Raw genomic sequence first — 23,947 nt, 5'->3', positions numbered from 1 at the left:
TTACATTGATCTATATGTCTGTTCTTGTGCCTGTACCAGGCAGTTTCGAGAACAGTGGCTTTGTAATACAGCTTGATATCTGGTATTGTGATCCCTCCAACTTTGTTCTTCTTCCTCAGGATTGCTGCAGCTATTTGGGGTCTTTTTTTTTTAATCCCATATGAATTTTTGGAAAGTTTGATCTAGGACTGTGAAATATGCCATTGGTATCTTAATGGGGATTGCATTGAATCTATAGATTGCTTTGGGTTGTTATGGACATTTTAATGATGTTGACTTTAGCAATCCATGAACACGGTATAATCTTCCATTTGTTTATGTCTTCCTCTATCTCTTTTTTCAATTTATGTCTTCCTCTATCTCTTTTTTCAACATCCTATAGTTTTCTAAGTACAGGTCTTTTACCTCCTTAGTTAAGTTTATTCCTAGGTATCTTAAATTTTTTGTTGCAATGGTAAATGGAATTTTTTTTTTAGTTTCTCTTTCTGTGAGTTCATTATTGGTGTTTAAAAAAGCCATAGATTTCTTGGTATTAATTTTGTATCCTGCTACATTGACAAATTCATTTATTAAGTAAAATAGTTTTTTGATGGAGTCTTTAGAGTTTTCTATGTACAGTATCATGTCATCTGTGAATAATGACAGTTGTACTTCTTCTTTTCCAATTTGGATGCCTTTTATTTATTCTTCTTGTCTGATTGCTATGTCTAGCACTTCCAGTACTATGTCAAACAGGAGTAGTGAGAGTTGGCATCCCTGTCTTGTTCCTGTTCTTAGGGGAAATGGTTTTAGTTTTTGCCCATTGAGTATGATGTTGGCTGTAGGTTTGTCATACATGGCCTTTATCATATTGAGATATGTTCCCTCTATTCCCATTTTGCTGAGAGTTTTTATCAAAAATGGGTGTTGAATTTTGTGGAATGCTTCTCAGCACCTATTCATATGATCATGTGATTTTTGTCTTTCAATTTGTTTATTTGATGTATCATGTTTATTGATTTGCAAATATTGCACCAGCCTTGCATCCCTGGAATAAATCCCACTTGATCGTGGTGTATGATCTTTTTAATATATTGCTGGATGCGATTTGCTAATATTTTGTTGAGGATTTTAGCATCTGTGTTCATCAGGGATACTGGCCTGTAATTCTCTTTCTTTGTAGTGTCTTTATCTGGTTTTGGAATTCGGATAATGCTGGCCTCATAAAGAGTGTTTGGAAGTGTTCCTTCTTCTTGGATTTTCTGAAATAGTTTGAGGAGTATAGGTGTTAGTTCTTCTTTGAATGTTTGGTAAAACTCCCCTGTGAAGCCATCCGGACCTGGGCTTTTGTTTGGGGGGAGTTTTTTGCTTACTGCTTCTATTTCATCAGCTGTTATTGGCCTATTCAGGTTTTCTGATTCCTCCTGATTTAGTTATAGGAGATTATATTTTTTCTAGAAATTTGTCTATTTCATCCACATTTTCCAGCTTGTTGGCATATAATTGTTTGTAGTATTTTCTTACAATCCTTTGTATTTCTGTGATGTCAGTGGTTACTTCTCCACTTTCATTTCTGATTTTATTTGTTTGTGTCTTCTCTCTTTGTTTCTTGATGAGCCTGGCTAATAGTTTATCAATTTTGTTTATCCTTTCAAAGAACTAGCTCTTGGTTGCACTGATTTTTTTTATTGCTTTTTTAGTCTCTATGTTATTTATTTCTTTTTATAAAAAAGTATATTTTATTGATTTCTTACAGAGAGGAAGGGAGAGGGACAGAGAGCTAGAAACATCGATGAGAGAGAAACATCAATCAGCTGCCCCCCATGCACTCCCCACTGGGGGTGTGCCCACAACCAAGGCACATGCCCTTGACCGGAATCGAACCTCAGACCCTTGAGTCTGCAGGCCGATGCTCTATCCACTGAGCCAAACCTGTCAGGGCTATTTCTGCTCTAAAATTTATTATTTCCTTCCTTCTACTTACTCTGGGCTTTTCTTGTTGTTCTCTTCCTAGTTCTTTAAGTTGTAGGATTAAGTAGTTTATTGTTCATTTTTCTTGTTTTTTAAGGTATGCCTGTAGTGCTATGAATTTCCCTCTCAAGACTGCTTTTGCTGTGTCCCAGAGATTTGGGGTTGTGGTGTGTTCATTTTCATTTGTTTCCAGGAATTTTTTGTTTCTTTCTTGATCTTGTTGTAACCCATTCATTGTTTAACAACATGTTATTTAGTCTCCATGTGTTTGAGTGTTTTTATTGCAGTTTATTTCTAATTTCATTCCACTGTGATCTGAGAAGATGCTTGATACGATGTCAATCTTCTTGAACTTGTAGAGACTTGTTTTGTGTCCTAACATGTGGTCTATCTTTGTGAATGATCCATGTGCACTTGAGAAGAATGTATATTCTACTGCATTGGGGTGAAATGTTCTATAAATGTCAATTAAATCCATGTGATCCAGTGTGTCCTTTAGAGTCTCTGTTTCCTTGTTAAGTTTTTGTCTGGAAGATCCATCCAGTGAAGTCAGAGGGGTGTTAAAGTCCCCTCCTATGACTGTATTGTTGTTGGACTCTCCATTAAAGTCCTCTGGAAGTGTGTGTGTGTGTGTGTGTGTATATATTTAGGTGCTCCTATATTGGGTGCATATATGTTTACCAGGGTTATATCCTCTTGTTGGATCGATCCCTTTAGTATTATTTAGTGACCTTTGTTGTCTCTTGTGATGGCCTTCATTTTAAAGTCTATTTTGTCAAATATGAGTATTGCTACTCCAGCTTTTTTTTCTTTTCCAATTGCATGGAAAAAAAAATTTAATTTAAATTCTTATTGTTTAAAGTATTACATATGTCTCCTTTTTCCTCCATTGACCTCTCCCTGCTGCCCTCACCCCCTTGCACATGCCCTCACCTCCCACCCTTTCTGTGTCCATTGGTTATGCTCATATGCATGCATGCAAGTCCTTTGGTGGATCTCTTACCCCCTCACCCCCCGCCTTCCCTCATAGGTTGGACATTCTGTTCAATGCTTCTATGATTCTGGTCCTATTTTTGTTCATCAGTTTATGTTGTTCATTATATTTCACAAATGAGTGAGATCATGTGATATTTATCTTTCTCTGACTGGCTTATTTAATTTAGCATAATGCTCTCCAATTCCATCCTGCATGAAAATTTTTTTTCCATCCCTTCACTCTCATACTCTGTGTGTCTTTTTTTTTTTTTTTTGAGGTGGGTCTCTTGTAGACAGTATATAGCTGGGTCATATTTTTCTATCCATTCAGCTACCCTATGCCTTTTGATTGGAGCATTTAATCCATTTACATTAGGGTTATTATTGAGAGGTACTTATTTATTGCCATTTTAATTCTGTATGGCTAGGTCTCTCTCTATTTCTTCTTTTTTTAAAAAAATATATTTTATTGATTTTTTACAGAGAGGAAGGGAGAGAGATAAAGAGTTAGAAACATTGATGAGAGAGAAACATCGATCAGCTGCCTCCTGCACATCTCCTACTGGGGATGTGCCCACAACCCAGGTACATGCCCTTGACCGGAATCGAACCTGGGACCTTTCAGTCTGCAGGCTGACGCTCTATCCACTGAGCCAAACTGGTTTCAGCTCTATTTCTTCTTATTACAGCAGTCTCTTTAGCATGTCTTGTAATGCTGGCTTGGTGGTGATGTACTCATTTAGCCTTTTTTTTTGTCTGGGAAGCTCTTTATTTGACCATCAATTTTGAATGATAGTCTTGCCGGGTAAGTAATCTTGGTCTCAGATCCTTGCTTTCCATTACGTTGAGCATTTCATGCCATTCCCTTCTGGCCTGTAGAGTTTCTGATGAGAAATCGGGTGTCAGCCTTATGGGAGCTCCTTAGTAGGTAACAGTTTTCTTTTTTCTTGCTGCCTTTAAGATTTTCTCTGTCTTTAATTTTTGGTTTAATTATGATGTGTCTGGGCATGGGCCTGTTTGGATTCTTTTTGCGTGGCATTCTCTGTGCCTCCTGAACTTGTGTGACTTTTTCCTTTACCAGGTTAGGGAAGTTCTGCCATTATTTCTTCAAACACATTCTCTATCCCTTCCTCCCTTTCTGCCTCTTCTGGCACACCTGCTATTCAAATATTGTTATGTTTCACATTGTCCCACAGATTCCTTAAGCTGTTCTCCTGTTTTTTAATTGTTCTTTCTTTTTGGTTCTCTGATTGAGTGATATTTTCAACTCTGTCTTGTAATTCACTGATTCGATCCTCAGCTTCCCCTAATCTGCTGTGTATTCTTTTCAATATGTTCTTTATTTATGTTATGTCATTCTTTATCTCAAACTATTCTTTTTCATAGTTACTATATCTTTTTTCATGCTACAGCATATTTTAATGTATCTTTTTATTTAGAATGCTCCTAACTTTAACAACACAATGATAGAGAAGTTTACTCTTTATTTGTTTAGTACCATGAGTAAATAAAGTTCTATGTCCTGGAAGGGAACAAATACGGAAGGATAAGAGAAGACTAGGAATATTGAGGAATATATTAAAGTCAAGAGTTTGCATCCTTTTGCATCAAATTGATGGTATTGTTTTGTGGAATTTGATCTAAATGAATTATACATTTTATGGAAGCTAATAATACTCTTCAGTGGTGTTACTATTCAGAATGCATTATCATTGGCGAAAACCTATTGAGGTTGCACTTGGATCACTAGTTGGAGAAAGAAAACACATTTCATTGCTAGTCCTGGAAGCAACCCATGTATGCAGTATCCATTTTAACTGAGCACCAGTCAGTTTTACACTGGGAACTGTTCTTATCAGAAAAATGCCTTTGCCTAATGTAGCTTTCCTTAGACTAGGGGTGGGCAAACTTTTTGACTCGAGGGCCACAATGGGTTCTTAAACTGGACCGGAGGGCCGGAACAAAAGCATGGATGGAGTGTTTGTGTGAACTAATATAAATTCAAAGTAAACATCATTACATAAAAAGGTACGGTCTTTTTTTTTTTTTAGTTTTATTCATTTCAAACGGGCTGGATCCGGCCCGCGGGCCATAGTTTGCCCACGGCTGCCTTAGACAGTGCAAACTCAAAGCCCTTTGCCCCTGGTCAGTGTTAGGGAACTAAGAACTCCACTTTTTGGGCATCTGTTCACTCACCCACCAGCTGAATCTCAGAAATGTGCTTAAGGAAGAGCATTTAAAAAAAAAATTTTTTTTACAGATTTGAATGTTTCTTTTTTTAAAAAAAAATTTTTTTGTTGACTTCAGAGAGGAAAAGAGAGGAAGAGAGAAATAGAAAGATCAATAATGAGAAAGAATCATTGATAGGCTCCCTCCTGCATACCCCCACTGGGGATGGACCTGGCAACCTGGGCATGTGCCCTGACCAGGAATTGAACTGTGACCTCCAGGTTCATAGGTCGAATCTCAACCACTGTGCCACACCAGCCAGGCAAGGAAGAGCATATTACATTAGCAGTTTCTCAGCCGAGTCACAGGACCGGAGAGCACAGACTCATGGCCTGTCGCGCTTTTAAAAGGAAAATTCAGAAATTAAAAAAGAGAAGGGAAAACGGGAAATGGAATTATATGGGAAATCTGACATCCTTTGGACCTTGAAAAGTTAACTCCAGGTTTCCTTAATAGTTAAAAAAAAAGTTCCTTTCCTCTTGTGAGAATCGGGAGAAAATGCTTATATCTTTTTATGTGAAAATCTTGTAATCAAGAAGACTCCTGCTACTATTGCCACCAGATGGCTCTTCCAAAAAGTAAAGCTTCCATCTTTGCGTCAGAAATCTTAAATTGGCCAATCTAACTTATGCGAACACTCAGGTCCCTCTCTGTCCTTTAGTAAATATATATTGAACACCCACTATGTGCTGAGCATATTCTTACAAAGCTAACTTGGGGACTTCATGAAGCTCGTCCACCTGTTCTTAAGCATAAACCTCCACTCTAAGCAACACTGGTGTGCCTTGCCTCCTCTTGCTCTTTTCTCCGTTTCTGGAACAATTCCCCATTTGACAGGCTCTTTCATCTTCCCTCGGCCTGTTTAAACTTTACCCCAGCCCACCCCTGCTGCAAAGCCAGCTGAGGTGGCATCACCCTCACACTCTTTCCCTGACTGATAGCCCACAAGGGAGTCTTCTTTCTTCACCCCTATTAAATTACACACATGCCTCATCCCAAAGATTCAAAGTATAGAGGGAACTGTTTTTCCTGAAAAATAAAGGGAGTAAGAAGAGGCTGGCCAGTGTGGCGCAGTGGTTGAGTGTCGACCTATGAACCAGGAGGTGACAGGCTTAATTTCAGGTCAGGACACATGCCCGGGTTACAGGCTCGACACCCAGTAGGGGGCATGCAGGAGGCAACCAGTCTATGATTCTCTCATCATTGATGTTTCTATCTCTATCTCCCTCCTCTTTCTCTCTGAAATCAATAAAAATATATTTTTTAAAAACATAAAAGAAAGAAAAAGAATCCTGTTTTATGTTACTATAAATATTACTAATCTGTATGGTACATTATGCCTAATATTATCTAAATATTAGCCAATTATCTTACTAATAGAAAAAGTAGAAACCTAAGTTTCCCCTTCACTGAACGTTGAGATTTAGCATTTCCTCATTGGAATGTTAATTTTGAGACTAGGAAGTATTTTAAAGACTGGAGGGGTTTTAAAGTCATGCTCGTATAATTAGCAGGCCAGGGAAGCAAACTAATTTGCTATTATGTTTTGGGGAAGGATTACTTCAAAAGACAGACACTGATGAGAATTTTCAGGTTGCTCAGTGAGACTATGACTTGTCTGCACTGGCACCATAGGTCGATGGCAGAGCCACCACTAAACCAGCATGTTTCTACATAATTCCAGGAGGCCAGCGATGCTGTTTTGACTGGCAACTTTTCTCCTTAGAAGACAGTATAGTCCATGAGGCTCACATTTCATTCTTCTGTTTGTTTTTCAAACTGAAACTCCACGATTTTCTCCACCTTCCCCCCCCTCCACAGAATAGTGTACCCTATCCAATAATTCCTTAAGAATTGGCCTCTCTTTAGAAATACTCCTAGTTTTAGCCCTAGCTGGTTTGGCTCAGTGGATAGAGTGTCAGCCTGTGGACTGAAGGGTTCCAGGTTCGAATCCAACCAAGGGCACATGCCTGGGTTGCGGGCTCAATCCCCAGTAGGGGACCTGCTGGGGGCAGCCTATCAATGATTCTCATCATTGATGTTTCTCTCTCTCTCCCCTTCTCCGTTTCTCTCTGAAATCAATAAAGAAATATATTAAAAAAAAAAAGAAAAGAAAAGAAATACTCCTAGTTTTAAACTTGGCTTAGGCCCCAGTAACCTTGCCCCTAGGACAGTGGTCGGCAAACTGCAGCTCGCGAGCCACATGCGCCTCTTTGGCCCCTTGAGTGTGGCTCTTCCACAAAATACCATGTGCGGGCGTGCATGTACAGTGCGATTGAAACTTGGTGGCCCATGCGCAGAAGTCAGTATTTTGTGGAAGAGCCACACTTAAGGGGCCAAAGAGCCACATATGGCTCGCGAGCCACAGTTTGCCAACCACTGGCCTAGAACATCTGCTGAGCCAGAAAATAAGGAAGTGTTCCAAAAATGATAGGACTTGTCAAAAGAACACAGGAGCCAACCTGAATAGACAAAGCTGGAATAATTTTAGCAACAAAGTAAAATAATGATGGCACTGGATTTTAACCTATGACATAAATATTCATGAGTCCATGATGTTAAAAATAAATAAATTAGTTAAACAAATGGGGGAGAAGAGACAGCACTTTCTTACAGAAGCATTACAGCTAATGAACATAGAAGGAAAAAAGAGAAAATAAAAATATTACCATTAAGCAAACACCAGAGTAATAATTGTGATAAACAAGTTCCACTAGTAGATGTGAACACTTATGGGCAAAATCTGAGGAGAAACAGGATATTTCCATAGTTTTGAAGTATTTCCCCCAATATACTTATCCTATCTAATAAAAGAGAAACATGGTAATTAGTGTACAACTGCTACCCTTCCCATTGGCTAATCAGGGCGATATGCAAATTAGCTGCCAGCCAAGATGGCGGCCGGCAGCCAGGCAGCTTGAAACTAACATGAGGCTTGCTTGCTTCAGTGATGGAGGAAACCAACCTTCCCCGCCTGCCTTGCTGGCCTCTGAGCCTGCAGTTTGAAACATAGTTACAAATACAGAAGCTAAACAAAACCCCAGAAATCTGCTTTCAGCAAGCTGGGATCTCAGACCTGGAGTTATACATTGTTTCGATTATAGAACCGAAACAAACCAGATACCTGCTTTCAGGAGTAGAGGCCTAAGAGCTGGAGCCTCAGAGCTAAAGCTGGCCCAGAATAAAAAAAAAAGATAAAAAGGGGTGGTTGGGAGTTTCCGTCACCTGCCAGCCTGAAAACAGCCGTCAGCCCCTCACCCAGGCTGGCCAGGCACCCCAGTGGGGACCCCCACCCTGATCCAGGACACCCTTCAGGGCAAACCAGCTGGCCCCCACACGTGCACCAGGCCTCTGTCCTATATAGTAAAAGGGTAATATGCCTCCCAGCACCGGGATCAGCGGAGCCGCGAGGCCTCCCGGCACCGGGATCAGCGTGACGGGGGCAGCGCCCAAACCCCCTGATTGCCCTGCGGCTCTGTGTGTGACAGGGGGTGGGGCCACAACCTCCCTATCGGCCCTGCTCTGTTCGTGACAGGGGAAGGTGCCCCAACCTCCTGATCAGCCCTGCTCTGTGCCTGACAGGGGGGAGCTCCCCAACCCCCTGATTGGCCCTGCTCTGTGTGTGACAGGGTGTGGCGCCCCAACTCCCCCCCACCCACCACGGGCCCTGCTCTGCGTGTGATGGGGTAGAGCCATAACCTCCCCATCAGCCCTGCCCTGAGTGTGACAGGGTGCGGCACCCCAACCCTCTGATGGGCCCTGCTCTGTGTGTGACAGGGGGCAGTGCCCCAACTCCCCTATCGGCCCTACTCTGTGAGTGACATGGGGGAGCTCCCCAACCCCCTGATGGGCCCTGCTCTGTGTGTGAAATGGGGAGCTCCCTAACCCCCTGATCGACCCTGCTCTGTGTGTGACAGGGTATGGAGCCCCAACCCCCCTGATGGGCCCTGCTCTGTGAGTGACAGGGGGCAGCGCCCCAACCCCCTGATTGGCCCTGCTCTGTGCGTGACAGGAGGTGGTGCCACAACCTCCCCATCGACCCTGCCTTGAGTGTGACAGAGGGCGGTGCCCCAACCCCACAATCAGCCCTACCCTGAGTGTGACTGAGGGTGGCATCGCAACCTCCCGATCTGCCCTGCTCTGTGCATGACAGGGGCGGTGCCCCAACTCCCCAATTGGCCCTGCTCTGAGCCTGACCAGGGTCTGCACCTAGGGATTGGGCCTGCCCTCTGCCACCTGGGAGCAGGCCTAAGCCAGCAGGTCGTTATCTCCCGAGGGGTCCCAGACTGCAAGAGGGCACAGGGTGGGCTGAGGGACCCCCCCTTCCTCCCCGAGTGCACAAATTTTTGTGCACCGGGCCTCTAGTCCTATATAATAAAAGGCTAATATGTAAGTCGACTGAATGGTGGAATGACTGGTTGCTATGATGCACACTGACTACCAGGGGGCAGACACTCAACGCAGGAGCTGCCCCCTGGTGGTCAGTGCCTCAGCAAGAAGCTGGGCTCACCAGCAGGCTCAAGGCTGGAGTGCGCAGTGGAGGTGGCAGGAGCGTCTCCCGCCTCCGAGGCAGTGCTAAGGAGCAGCAAGCCTGGCTTCTGGCTGAGTGGTGCTCTCACAGGGGGAGCCCCACTCAGCCAGAAGCCGGGCTCATGGCTGGTGAGTGCAGCAGCGGTGGCGGGAGCCTCTCTCGTCTCCACAGCAGCGCTAAGGACCCCTCGGGGGATGTCCGACTGCCAGCTTAGGCCTGCTCCCTGGAGTGAACAAGCCTAAGCTGGCAGTTGGACATCCCCCGAGGGGTTCCAGACTGCAAGAGGGCACAGGCCGGGCTGAGGGAACCCCCACCCCCTCCCAGTGCGTGAATGTCATGCACCGGGTCTCTAGTTGATGATACTAAAAGGAAATGATAGTAAAAGGAAAGATAATTTCATAGTGCAGATACCACTTTACCCAAGTGATCAAGATGAACATCACCAGAGATAAGACATCAGCATCATGAACCTTTTGATTTTATGCATTGAGAAGGACACAATAGCATTTTCCTGTCCTGCAGGAGAAGGAAAAACTGAGGAACATAAGACTGGAGGAGATTAAAAAGAAATAATAACTAATTGTAATGCGGGAAACTGGGTGGGATTTTAGAAGAGAAAAAGGACAGTAGGAAAACTGATGAAATTAGAATAAGGTCATCACTAATAATTGGACTGTGGTTATGTAAAATTTTAAGATTAGGAGAAGCTGGGTGAGGAACTAAAGTTAGTTCAAAGTAAAAACTATAAACAAAATTAAATAAAACACATAAGGCACACCAAATATTTCAATAACGTGAACTGTTCTTTGGTTCTTCCTGTTGCATTTCCACAGCGGAGCGACTTTCAAACACCTGGCTGGACGTTCGTCACATTGAAAAATATGTAGATCAAGGTAAAAGTGGAACAAGAGAATTACTTTGGTCCTGGGCACAGAAAAACAAGACCGTTGGTGACCTTTTACAGATTCTCCAGGAGATGGGACATCATCGAGCTATCCATTTAATTGCAAACCATGGTAAACACTGATTTTTATGACATGGCTCTTGGTCCATTTTATAGGAATAATAATTTGTAAATGTAAATATTGCATTTTATTCAAGACAATGACTAGTTATGCTATATGTCACAGATTTCTTACCAGTGGCATTTATCTGAAGTGGGCCTTACTGCTTCACATTTTTTTGGTGCCACTTTCTTTCTTTGCTACATAATGTATACAGCACATTCTTTTTCTACCACTTTATAGTTTGGGGTTTAAGATTTTTTTTTTTACTTGAAAATCACACTTTTTGAACTGTTTTATTCTTAGCAATATGAACCAACTCTCCAAAATGCTGAAACTCTTTGGAGCATAAACATAACCACAATCACAATATAAGTAAAATATAGATAATTTTATAATTTGTTTTATCATATGATTAGAAGTTAAAAATATAATTGGATTTTCCCCCTGTATTTTTGTGTAAATGATATCCCTGCAGAATAACTGTGGGATTTCTCTTTTATCTGCATTGCTCTTTTTATGCCATTGCCTCTAACTCTGCCTTACCTGTTTACTGTTCATTACACAGGGGTCTGATTCTTCCCTTTGTCTTGTTTGTTTCTCATGCTGCGTCATGCCTTACATGAAGAGTAACCTGATAAGTAAAGCTCATGAAGTTTTCTCCATTCATTCTTTGTCAATAAAGTAATCTCCTAATGTTACCTGTTCTGTTTATTCCACTTTAGATTTATTCACTTCAATAAGAATGATCTTGAGTAATCTTGGGTCTTATAGACTCAGGGCTCTTAGGTTGGAAACTCTTTTGAATCACTATCCTTATTATTTGCCTCTTTCATTCAGTAACATTTTTATTTCTCTATATTTGCACACATCCTTTTGAATAATATACTAAGTGCTCTTGAACCTCTATGTTATTACCCAAAGAAACTTTGCACACACAAAGAAGAAATCCTGAGAGATTTGTACCAGAAAACTGTAGCTTCAGGTTCACTTTTATTCTGTAGGTTTTCCATGTTAATGGGATATTAGGCAGTTTCCAATAGGCTTCTACCATGATATTATCTGCATGACTTGGCTAACTCCTTTTCAACTTTAGCACATTATTTCTTCACTTAGTTTCATAGAGCAGAATCCTGCACTATGAAGCTTACTGATCAATTAAAATGCAGTGAGTCCCCGGGAACTGTGAATTCAATGCCTGATCATTATCTGAGCCTTTTTCAACCACTGAAACCATCCACACGATTCACTATTCATGTATAAACTCACACCACTTTGACAGGACACGTGGGATGTTCTATACTTCAGTGTTCTGGAATAGATTTCAGGGTATCTTTTGCTCTCTACATCATTTATTTATGCAGCAGAGAATGATGCGAACTGATTAGACAAAAATGTCACATTCTTGATTGACTCCTAGTCTGTTGCATATGCAAAATTGATTTTAGTTTTTGAAGGGGAGATTGGCTGATTGGTGAAAAGACAACTATTTACTGCCCTAGTACCAGGAGATAGATAAATTTGAGATGAGTGGAGGACAGCACTTTGCGCTGAGTCCTTTTCTGAGGAAAGTAGTGATAACCAGAACAGTGAACCGAGGTTTCCCCCCAGGGGGTTGTGTGTTTCCACACCAAAGAATGAGCTCTGCAGGCCAAAAGATTGAAGCAAATGCATGGAAATTTATTGCAAGCAGATTCGGGCTCCCCACATGGGGAGGGAGGCCCAATAATGGGTCTCCTGTGAAGCCTGGTAGTCTAGGGGTATATATTTGCTATAAGCCTGCTCTATATCTATGCTAATTGATTCCCTCAATTGTTCTTGCCCAGCAAGTTTCACATGCCTCCCACTTTGAGGCTGCTCAAACTGCCGTGCCTGCCCCTGAGGTATGTTCTACTAGCCTTTGTTTTCCACTGGACCCCTGCCCAGATTGCCTGCGTGTCAAGCTAAGCCTCTCAATAGCATTATTTAATTGTGATTTATTTAGTGGATGCTTTGATTATCTTAAAAAATGTTCATTGTATAGCTTGTTAAAAGCAGCAATGTGATGATTCATTGGAAACAGTAAGTGTAACCTGCTGAACAGATATCTCCTATGATAACTACTCACCGATTTAGGAGTTAAGATAAAAATATTTAGTCTTTGTTGCTACCATGGACAGAGCTATCAGTTATCCAAATAATTTATTATCCATCCAGATATCCATTAAAAAAATTTTTTTTTAAATTGATGTCTGAGAGGATGGGCGAGGGAAAGAAAGAAACATCAATGATGAGAGAGAATCATTCATCGGCTGCCTCCTGCACGCCCCACACTGGGGATTGAGCCCACAACCTTGGCATGTGCCCTGACCGGGAATTGAATCATGACCTCCTGGTTCATAAGTCAATGCTCAACCACTGAGCCACGCCAGCTGGGCCAGATATCTATTTTTGTCTACCTTTTCTTACAATTGTTCAATTTGGTGGAATGGTTTTCATTTTAGAGAAATTCTTACCTTTCACTTGCCAGCCTTCAGGGATCACTTTATAGACTTGGATTTTATTATGAGTCCTTCTGAGAAAGGACCTGTAGTCATCATTCCTGCAATTCAGGTGGCTGCATAGGTGGTTTCTTCACATCCATAAGACATTCCCAGATCTCAGGGCATAATCAAGTTGTTCAAGAAATTAGAATCTTTACTTGCTGTCTTTATACTTCTGGCATGCTTGTCTTTATATATCACATTTTGCATTTATATTTTAATGATCAGTAATTATTTCTTAATTTTGATGTGAAATCCACAGCTTCCTGCTGGCTTCTTAGGAAAGAGCCACATTGAGTCTTCCATTTTATATGACAATGAAGTATTGTCCTCTCTTTTTATGAGCAACAAGAGCAATGACTTTTAGTGCCCTTATAGCCCCCAAACTTCAAATTTTGTACTACACGACAGTACTTTAGGATCATTGTTATATCTTTTTCTTGCCTAATTTCCCTAGCTAGAATCTCTAGTATATTGTTGAATAGAAGTGGCAAGACCAGACATCCTTTTCTTGTTGATCTAAAAGAGAAACTGTTCAGTCTTTCACAATTGTAAATGATGTTATCTGTGGGCTTTTCATAGATCTTTTTATCAAATTAAGGAAATTCTATTGCTATAGTTATTATGATAGGTTATTGGATTTTACAGGTTTTATTCTTCATTCTATAAAAATGATTTATTTTACTGATTGATTTTCAGATATTAAGCCAATATTGGATTTCTGGGATGAATCCCACTTGGTTGTGGTATATAACCCTTATATGTTTCTGGATCTGGTTTGTTAGTGTTTTGTTGAGGATTTTTGCATCTATATACATAAGGGATATTGGTCTGTAGTTTTCTTGTGATGTTTTGTCTGGCATTGGTGTAAGGAAAATATTGGCCTCAAAGAATAATTTGGGAATAAATTCTATTTTGGAAAAATTTGTGAAGGACTGATGTTAAATCTTCTTTAGTTATTGGTAGAATTCACCTGTGAATTTACCCCAACTTGGACTTTTCTTTGGGGAAGTCTTAAAATATTAACTCCATCTCTTTCTTTGTTATAGGTCCATTTAGATTATTTCTTCTTGAGTTAGTATCAGCAATTTGTGTTTTCCTGGAAATCTGTTTATACCATCTATATCATCTAAGTTATTTAATTTTTTTCATACAGTTGTTCTTGTATTCCCTTATAATTCTTTTTATTTCTGTAAGGTCGGTAGTTATGACTCCTCTTTTGTTTTTGTTTTAGTAGTTTTAGTCTTTTCTCTTTCTTGGTCAGTTTAAATAATAGATTGTCAATGTTTTTCTTTCTTTAAAGAATCCACTTTGGTTTCCTTGATTTTTCTCTTTAGTTTTCTATTTTTTATTTCATTTAATTCCACTCTAATCTTAAATCTTTTTTCCCTTTTGCTTACTTCAGTTTAGTTCACTCTTCTTTTTCTAGCTACTTAAGGTATAAGTTTAGGCTATGGATTTGAGACATTCTTTTTTAATGCAGGCATACACAGCTATAAATTTTCCTTTAAATGAACCTCAATAAACTTTGCTTTTGCTGTATTATGTTTTGATATGTTGTATTTGGTTTTTTAATTTTTTTTATTGATTTCAGAGAAGAAGGGAGAGGGAGAGAAAGATAGAAACATCAATGATGAGAGAGAATCATTGATCAGCTGCCTTCCGCAGGCTCCACACTGGGGACCAAACTCACAACCCAGTCATATGCCCTGACCAGAAACTGAATCTCAACCTCCTGGTTCATAGGTCAAGGCTCAACCCCTGAGTCACGCCCGCCAGGCCATATGCTGTGTTTTTATTTTTATTCATTTCAAAGTATTTTATAATTTTCCTTGTGATTATTCTTTGACTTTGTTATTTATGAGTTTGTTGTTTAATTTCCATGTATTTGTGAACTTCCCAGATTTCCTTCTGTTACTGATTTCTGCTTTAATTCCATTGTGGTCAGAGAATATGCTTTGTATGATTTCAACCCTGCCAAATTTATTGAGGCCCATTTTATTGTGTTTTGTTGCCAGTCTTCTAAGCAAATAATTTAAGAAATAGTAGAACACAATCTAAGAAAAATTTGAAGATGAAATGAAAATTTTCTAAAGTCTGAATCAGAATATCAGAAGCGACTGCAAAATATTGCAGGGCTTTAATCTTTTGTAGGAAGCCACATAGACTACTTCAGTTCAGACAGAACTATAACAGACAGAAGTTACAGTCTAAAACTGGGGAGCAGTGGCGGGTGTTTGTAGTGGTTAGCACAAGCATGCACACAACATGCATGTGCACCCACACACATACACACATATGGCATAAAATACTATAGTTTTAAAAAACAAAAATTAAATATATATGCAAAAAGATGATAACAATGTTTATTTTTCTTTCAACTTTCTACTTTACTTTTTAAAATAATATCTAATGCCCTAACTGGTTTGGCTCAGTGGATAGAGCGTCAGCCTGCGGACTCAGGGGTCCCAGGTTTGATTCCGGTCAAGGGCATGTACCTTGGTTGCGGGCACATACCCAGTAGGGAGTGTGCAAGAGGCAGCTGATCAATGTTCCTCTCTCATTGATGTTTCTAACTCTCTATCCTTCTCCCTTCCTCTCTGTAAAAAATCAATAAAATAAAAAAATAAAATAAATAATATATAACACTAATTTAAGGTAGGTATTCCTGTTTTAAGTGAAACAAAATATGTGTGTAAAGTATTTGATCATTAGAAAGCTATTCACATGCATACTTTGCAACAATTCAATGGAAATGAAACTGAGCTTTAGAAATGAACATTACTAGCAAGGTGTTTATTTTTACAGTCTAAGAAAGAAAAAAGAACATGTTTATTAGGAACATCAAAGGTTTTTGTATCTAGCTCCCCTTACCTCTCTTTCAGGAGCAGCCTTGAATCCTCCAGAGCAGCATCATCAGGGGGATGGATTTCCAGACTTGTTCTCCAAGGTAGAGTGTGCCCGCACAGATAATGACCCTTGAATTCTGTTGCATACATAATTGAGCATAAGTGCAGAAAAATGCTGCACTTCAGGTACCCATGTAAAAGCAGGCAAGCCCAGCTCTCATTATTCTTTCTTTAGTTGGGGATTCAGGAAATTAGAGATTCATAGATGCTTGAAGAGTTCACTTTCTCCTCGCAGTGATCTGTCAGAGATGAGACTTAGAACTATTAAGGGTGCTGGGAGTTATGCATTTGTCTTAATTTTCCTGTTCTAATTGGTGCTTTGCATATTGCTGTTAGCTTTTCTTACAGCAAATTAGCAGCGATCACTTTTATAGCAATAGAAGTCATTTAAAATTGAGTATAACTGAATATGACGTTGATATTTGAGTTTTTACAGTTGGTCTGGAAGCCTTAAATATATAAGGCAATGAATATCGTTGAATAAAATACAATAATTTTGCTTTCTACTAGCTTTCTTCTAAATTAGATTTCACTCTATTGAAATGTATAGTCCCAGAGGGAGCTTTGAATTCCTGTTGAAATTCTGTTCTGTCTAGATTTATGAAACTGAATTACTTTAATATGTATTTCTTCTCTTAGGAAACAGCCAATGTCACAGTGGATAATGTTCCTATCCTTGAACATAATAAAAAAGGTAAAAAACACACAAAAAAATCAAACACCCAAACTTCTTTTTAAATCATGTGTTCAATTAAGTCATTTGAGAGGGAGAAATATCCAATAAGTATATTAACTATTCATTAATATGCAGATTCAGGATAAAATTTTCATAGATATAAAAATATTTGCAATTTTGACTGAGACAGTTCTGATGATATATCATTGTGAAATTAAAAATCTGTTGGCCAATGAAGAACATAATTGTGGTCTCTTAGGGGATTTCTTATTTTTTGTTAGTGAAATTTGCTATTTTTATGTGTCAGGAAAACATCTAAAAATTATGTTGGGTTTTACATAGCTTTAAATTTTTTCATGGCATTCGCAGAGATTTTTAGAGATGTTTGTAGAGCAATTCTGAAAGTCACTATGAAAATCCAGTTATTTTCCGTATCAACTTTCCTAGAGAATAATTTAGTTCTGCCTAGGAATCATTCTGATCAACTTCAGTGGCTCTCTAAGGCTGCCTTGTCTAATCCTTGCCACTAGATCTGATGCTTCTTTGGTTCAAGAGAGATTTAGAAAATGTTGGTCCTTTTAAGATTTAGCAGTAGGGTCTAAATCAAACATTAAATGTGGAAATATAGCCAAAATTGGGTTCTGAAGGATTTAGCCAAGCTTTTGCTTTTGGATTTATATTTGATTACTTTTTAAATGTTTCTTCCCAATCTCTGCTTTAGCATCTTCCTAATTTATTCTGCAGAAGTAAAAATAGGCATTTAGAAGTTTTGGCTAATGAAAAATGTTTCCATCAGTCATTCTTGGAAAATATTGTTTAGTAATAGCAAGTTTTCCACTAATCTACTTTTTTTTTTTTTTTTTTTTTTACTGGTTTTTACATTCTTCATAGTTCTAGTGACAAAGAAATAGAACCTTGGAAAAGTTTCCCAACTAAGCTTTTAGGCTGATCTCTTTGTAAGGGTGATAGAGCCACAGTGCTCTTGTTGGAATATCTAAAAAGCCATTTGCTCTGTGAAATGGTGGGCACCAGACCGGAATAAATGTGTAGAGAGCGCATGTGGGTTTCCATTTGGTTCCTGGGCCTCACCCGACTGACTTTCCACGGGGTTTCGATGCGTTTCTGATATGGAAGGCCTAGTTTTTTATAATGGTGGCATTGACTCTTAGAAAAAGAAAAGGCAGCTTATCTTCTCTCTACTTTCCTTCCAAAGGAATAGTGCTTAACTCTTCTATCAGCTTTCAAAACATCATAGAAGGAACCAACAACTTCCACAAAGGTTTCCTCATCGGAGAAGGGGAGATTTTCGAGGTATACAGAGCGGAGATCCAAAACCAAACCTATGCCATTAAGTTGTTTAAACAGGTATGGAAAGAATTACTGCCACAGGATATCAGCTCCACTTATTTGCTATGCTTCATACTAGAAGGTGTCATTTTTCATCAAGATTGAAAAGAGGTGCATTTGAAAATATAATTTCATAAATGGAAATAAGATATATGATCTCAGGTGACTGGAGAAATGACTGAGAAATGAAATGAATGACTGTCTGGCAGGAATGTGGAAGTCAAAGCCTTCCCACCCGCAGATGTATTGCATGAGAAAGACTTTTCTGAAAAGCCTTGTAGGACCTTTGGGACTTTGCTTCAGATGGTCAGATTGTGCCGGCTGCTCCCATTTTCCTGTTTGTTGGATGGGCAGCTTCACAGGCTAAGCCACAGACTGGCATCCCATGCTACTTGTTAAATGGTCTTCTGTCAGAGCTCTGGAGGGTAGCAAAGGGGAGGCTTCAAGTAGGAGCAGCAAGGCGACAATGAGAGTAGGAGATTGGGAGACAGCTGAGCGATTGCAGCCAGTAGAGCAGCAAGGGTCCTGAGGCATCTAACCCAGAAGTCGGGCAGAGATAGGTACACCATACCCCCCAAAGAGCTGCTCCTCATGTTCTTCACTGTTAGTCAATGATTACTAAACAGTTTCTAAGCTTCTTCTATGGGCTGGGTGTTGAGCCTGCAAAGATGAATAAGGCATATTTCGTCCTCAAGTTGCTCAGAGTTTAACAGGGTTAAACAGCCAGCTAAAGAAAATGTTAAATTGCAATGTGAGAAGTACTTTAGCAGCGATTTGTCCAAAAAGTCACAGGATCACGTACCATATAGCCAGAGGAGGGGCACGTCCAGCACCCAGGAGAGTGCCTGGCACCAAGTAACCATTCACTAACAATGTCTGCAATGAACAGATGGAGGAGTGGATGAAAGGAAGTGACCTTTCAGCTGGCTTTTGAAGGATGAGTAGGACTTGGCCGGCAGTGAGGGAGGGAAGTACGTCAGGGGTGGAATAAGTAGCAGAGGCACAGGCCTGAAGGCGCAGGCATTCATTACTCATGAATAATATGTCATTCAGTGGAGTAGAGATCAGTGTGGGGGTGGGAAGGAAGAGGCAGAAAAGGATACTGGAAAGATAGGTTACGTCCATGGATGGTTTGTAAGTGGGAGAGTGAAAAGACTAGATTTGAGTTCTTGAAATATAACTTTGATTAGATGATAGACAGGAAGTGAGCAGAAGCATTGGAGGAAGGGTGGCAAGAACTTAGACCGGAGGTGACAAGACCTGGCAGAGGGATCTTTCAGATGTGTACATGAATTGAGCTTAAACTAATGTTCTTAGCCCTAATATTAGAATCACCTCTGGAGCTTTTTTAAAAAAAATGATCCCTTAGTGTCTGGTTAGGTCAGACTAGAGGGCGGTGGTGGCAGGCATCAATATTTTTTAAAAATTGATATTGAGAGAGCCAGCGAGAGAGAAACATTGATAAAGGAGGCATCATATGGGACGTGATGTATGGGATGATGCTCCAACCAACTGAGCCACAGTGGCCAGGGTGGCGTCAGTGCTTTTTAAAAGCTTCCCAGGTGGTTCATACGTAGCCAGTGTAAGGTGGGGTAGAGGCAAGGGTGGGGGGGGGATGGCAAGGAGAAAGTCTAAGAAAAGAGATGAAATGGACCAAAATAGTGATCTATTAGATAGGACTGGGGAAATAGGGGAGAAAGAGGGAGGACCTGAGATGAACCCTACTTTGCAGCTTACATTACAGGAACTTAAAAAAAATTGTTAGCCTGATTTCTCCATTTCCTCAATTGCATTTTGTCCACTAATTCTATATAGACATCTCAAAATTTCTGATAAGAGGAATGGTCTATTAAACAAATGGAACTATTTACCGGTAAAACCATTCAACAGAGAATGCGGTTACTGTAGAGGTGGCCTAACTAGAGCCTCTGTCTTAGCACTAATGTGTCTCTGGCCCCATTTGTACATTCTCCTTTGGTTGCACCCCAGGGCCACCTCCCCAAAGGCTCCATCCATCTACCTTCCTCTTCTCTCTGCAGCTACCACCAACTCATACTCCCTTTGGGGAGTTTTGTTTCCAGGAGTCTGGCTTCAGAATGAGGTGTCATTGCCTCTAGATCTCCTTCCTTTCCTGCCCCAGAGAATTATTTCCTTGATTGCCTCTGACCCCTCCAGGATGGTTTTCTGACCCTCCTAAGTGTGGACACAGCATCGCAGCATTATATCATAGTATCGATTTCCTCACCTGTCTCTCACAATAGGCTAAATGGTTTTCTTCAAAGAGCTCTTATTTATCTTAGTATCCCAGTGCCTCACTACAGGGCCTGAACCATAGTAGTTGCTCAATAAATGTTTGTCAAGCAATGAAATGAATGATAAATATGCCCGTTTTATGATTTTTGTTGCTGATATCTAGGAGTAAAAAGACAGGAGATGACAAAGGAAGAGGGAAACATACTAGATGTGTGAGATAGGTACATCCAACACCTGGGGAGCTTACAGTTCTGATGCAGCACATCTGGGCAGGGACCTGAGACAGCCTTTCTCCTAGTGAAGCTGATGTTCCTTGTGCACAGACCACGCTTTGAGCAGCAAGAATGCTAGGTTAGCACGAACACAGAAACCAAACCCTTCGGCTGTTCAGATTAAGAAAGCTCTGACCTCAGGGAAATTAAGTGACAGAAAAATCACCAATAGTGAGTGCTAGAAATGAGCCTGAGACCCAATCCACTTGGATCGCATGACTGGTTTTTTTAAGTATAAATTTTCATAAAGATGTCTTTGAAAATGAGCTATCAAACTAGTTTATTGTTTCTGACTTTCTGGATTAACTCGGAAAATAGTTTCCAGAATTCTTGTTGGACTTCTCTCCCTTTATTTCTGAGGACAGAGAGGTCTGAAAACTGCCCAGTTTAGCAATTTGCAAATGAAAGAACCTTACAGCTGATGGGACCTAAGGATGCACTTAATTTAAGTCTTTTATGGTAGAAGTTAGGAACCTGAGATTCAGAGACAAGTGTGACATAAGGTGTAGGAAGCCCTGGAGAACAGTGCCAGGTACAGAATAGATGCTCAGTACAATATCATTGAACTCATTAATCTATTCAATAAATATTTGTCAGGCACTGGGCTAGCTGCTGAAGCATCTTTGAAGTAAGGAGTTATATTTTCCATTTGCTTAGTAGGCCCATCTTTTCAAAATTAATACAGAGGTAAACTTGAACCAACATGTTCACATGACCCAAGTCATAAATGCCAAATTAGTGAGACCACTTCTAACCAGAATGCGAGGATGACAAACTGAATTCTTCATGAGATCAAGTGGGGAATTTCTAGACATCATGGGATTTATTTGAATACATATGCTATCTTTAAATTTATGAAAAAGGTGAAAGTTTAAACTATAGAATATGGCAACATGATGCATTGCATGAAAAACTTAATTTTAAAAAATTAAAATTTAATAGCATTGGTTCTAAATCTGTTTGGGGGTTAATGGGTTTTTGAAAATCTGATTAAATCTAAGGATTCTCTTCCCAGAAAAATGTTCATTTGCACTTACACCAAAAAGTTCATCTAATTTCAGGGAGACCATGGCCCTAGGCTAAGACACCCAGGAATAGCGAGCCTTTCCGTAATTTCCCCCCTTGTTTTTCTGTATGATATTTAGGAGAAAACAATGCAATGCAAGAAACAATGGAAGAGGTTTTTATCTGAGCTTGAAGTTTTACTACTGTGAGTATATTTTGCCTGGAATGTCTCCCTTTGTGTCTGGTTTTCATCTCTGTTCATCTTTGATTCTGTAGCATGGTTGGCATTTAAAAAATAAGGGTTGGAAATAGAACACTGTGTAAATTTCTGACATCTGCTTCAGTATATTCCTTAGAATACATTTAAAAATAGGCCATTTACATAATTCACTTGAACATATTTTAACAAGAAACTGTCACAGGGAAGTGGGTTAAATCATGTGTGACTAACATAGCTGAGTGTAAAATAATTCCTAGAACATTAGAATTGTATATATTTTACCATTTCCCTCTTCCTTAGAGACATTCCAGTCAAGAAACTGTTTCATCGGTATAACCCTTGTCAGGAAGAGAATTTTAGACAAAGAAATCAAGTACTTTTGATGTGTATATTATTTTCTGGGAATTCATTCATGAGCCTGAGCGTCCTTGGGGACAAACTAAAATGACTTCATTTTCATATATATTCATCTCTGCAGCTGTGCAGCTTGCCTCATTGAAGGCCCCTAACCCTATAGAGTTCAATCATCACCCTTTACAAATAGAAAATGTTCTCTTCAAACGTGACCAATACGTGCCTGGGGGAGGGAATATAAATCCTTCTCCTTTTATACCCAGGACCAGAAATCAAAATCTTAAAGACTAATTTTAAAAACTTAATATCAGAAACATCGATCAGACCATCAAACCTCAGAGGGAAGGTAGGGGAGGGTGCAGGTACGGGGGAGAGATCAACCAAAGGACTTGTATGCATGCATATAAGCCTAACCAATGGACACAGACACCAGGGGGGTGAGGGCATGAGTGGGGGGTGGGGGGAGGGCAATGGAGGGATAAGGACACATATGTAATACCTTAATCCAGCAGTTCTCAACCTGTGGGTCGCGACCCCTTTGGTGGTAGAACAACCCTTTCACAGGGGTCGCCTAAGACCATCCTGCATATCAGATATTTACATTACGATTCATAACAGTAGCAACATTACAGTTATGAAGTAGCAACGAAAATAATTTTATGGTTGGGTCACAACATAAAGAACTGTATTTAAAGGGCCAGAAGGTTGAGAACCATTGCCTTAATCAATAAAGAAAAGAAATAAGAAAAAAAGAAAAATAAATAAAAATTTAATATCTAGCCCAGCTGGTGTGGCTCACTGGTTGCGTGACAACCTATGAACCAGGAGGTCACGGTTCAATTCCCTGTCAGGGCACATGCCTGGGGTTGTGGGCTTGATGCCCAGTCTGGGGTGTGCAGGAGGCAGCCAATCAATGATTCTCTCTCATCATTGATGTTTCTATCTCTCTCTTCCTCTCTGAAACCAATAAAAATATATTTTTAAAAACCTTAATATCTATCATTTACTCAATGAACCACTAAAAGCAAAATTTCAATAATAAGGGTTTTATATTTAAGTTTTATTTATTTGCTTATGAATAAACAAGTTCAAAAGATTTCAAAATTCCAAAAGTGAAAATGGGTAAACCAAGAAAATGATTTCTTCCACTATTATCATCTAGCCGCCCAGATGATTTTCCCAAAGCAATCAAGTTATCAATTTCTTGTATGTTTTCCATTATGTATTTGTTTTCTTATTTTCTTCTTCTCACATAAGAGATAGCAAAAATACTTTGTTCACTTTGCTTATTTTAGTATTCCATGTGTGCTGTACTGTAACATTCTCTTATTGATGGGTTTTTATGTTCTAATTTATTATTATTAAAAAATAACGCTGCAACAAAAAAACTTTTACATGTTATTTCATATATAAATATTTGAATATATCTAAGATAAATTTACATAAATAAAATTATAGGGTCAAATGGTGAAATGTATGACATATTACCAAATTGTCTTTCAGTTATGCCAATTTATACTTATACCAGTCATATGTAAGAGTGCCTGGTTCCCCATATTCTTGCCAACATAGTGTTTATTCTTAACTTTTAATTTTTGCCAGTCTGCTAGGTGGAAATGGTTTCTCAGGGTAGTTTAAATTTCTTTTTCTATTATGAGTGAATCTTTTTACATATTAAGAGATATATTTTCTTTTCTATG

The 23,947-nt window shown here is 39.7% G+C and overlaps 1 protein-coding gene across 6 annotated transcripts in view; it reads left to right on the top strand.

Annotated features, from left to right (window-relative positions):
* Positions 1 to 23,947, top strand: part of IRAK3 (interleukin 1 receptor associated kinase 3) — a 63,025-nt gene that overhangs the window by 11,435 nt on the left and 27,643 nt on the right. For 4 of the 6 annotated variants that reach the window (XM_036300322.1, XM_036300319.1, XM_036300321.1 and 1 more), the window contains 5 exons: positions 10,519 to 10,701; positions 16,097 to 16,161; positions 16,760 to 16,814; positions 18,010 to 18,161; positions 21,814 to 21,878. In XM_036300322.1, coding sequence (XP_036156215.1) covers positions 10,519 to 10,701; positions 16,097 to 16,161; positions 16,760 to 16,814; positions 18,010 to 18,161; positions 21,814 to 21,878 — 520 coding nt within the window. The remainder of the gene's footprint in view (positions 1 to 10,518; positions 10,702 to 16,096; positions 16,162 to 16,759; positions 16,815 to 18,009; positions 18,162 to 21,813; positions 21,879 to 23,947) is intronic. The other 2 variants (XM_036300323.1, XM_036300320.1) reach the window with 1 other exon arrangement.

This window comes from Myotis myotis, unplaced genomic scaffold (genome assembly GCF_014108235.1).
Source record: "Myotis myotis isolate mMyoMyo1 unplaced genomic scaffold, mMyoMyo1.p scaffold_m19_p_3, whole genome shotgun sequence".
Taxonomy (NCBI): Eukaryota; Metazoa; Chordata; class Mammalia; order Chiroptera; family Vespertilionidae; genus Myotis; species Myotis myotis.
The sequence above is the reverse complement of the archived record's forward strand: the minus strand, read 5'-3'. Positions and strand labels throughout refer to the sequence as shown.